The 518-nt window shown below is 31.9% G+C and overlaps 1 protein-coding gene across 1 annotated transcript in view; it reads left to right on the top strand.

The window, feature by feature from the left end:
* Positions 1 to 307: 307 nt before the first annotated feature.
* FDP41_002966 (uncharacterized protein) overlaps positions 308 to 518 on the top strand; it is a gene marked incomplete at both ends in the record, with an annotated part of 795 nt that continues 584 nt past the window's right edge. Inside the window, one exon of the mRNA XM_044706218.1 lies at positions 308 to 518. This exon is cut by the window's right edge and continues 584 nt beyond it. Within this exon, the coding sequence (XP_044562724.1) occupies positions 308 to 518 (211 nt within the window).

Here is a 518-nt window from a genome sequence, read left to right as displayed (position 1 = left end):
GAGAAATAGATTAAATCCAATCTTACTTTAATCGGAAATTTTTATCTTTGCAATTTATACATGACATCCTCTTTTGCAAATCTCTTTCTTGTCTTTTCGACTAAAATACGTTGTAAATATTTGTGACATAATTGTTCATAAGTCTTTAATCTCTTCCTCTCCCTGTGCACCATGTTGCTTGAAATTCTTGAGTTGCTTAATAGTTCTAGTCATTTATGTTACTTCCTTAAATTGTTCAAATTGTCCAATAATTTTTCAAATGATAAGGACCCTTTTTTTAAAAATTTATTTTTATTTTTTAAAAAAAATGGACAGAAAAGTCTCGTCATCAATTTTCGATACCATCTCGGGAGTGAATGCCGATATGGATGATTTGTTAGAAGAAGAAGATGCAAATGATCAAGCACTGGCAACCAAAACATGGCGTGATGATTTTTTCTTACGAAATCGGCCCTTGATGAATGAAGAAATTGCTCTCGAGTACTTTTGCAATCGAACCAATCCCTTCTACTCAAAAA

This window comes from Naegleria fowleri, assembly GCF_008403515.1.
Source record: "Naegleria fowleri strain ATCC 30894 chromosome Unknown tig32, whole genome shotgun sequence".
In the NCBI taxonomy this organism is placed as follows: Eukaryota; Heterolobosea; class Eutetramitea; order Acrasida; family Naegleriidae; genus Naegleria; species Naegleria fowleri.
Note: the sequence above shows the minus strand (reverse complement) of the source record. Positions and strands in the feature narration are given on the sequence as shown.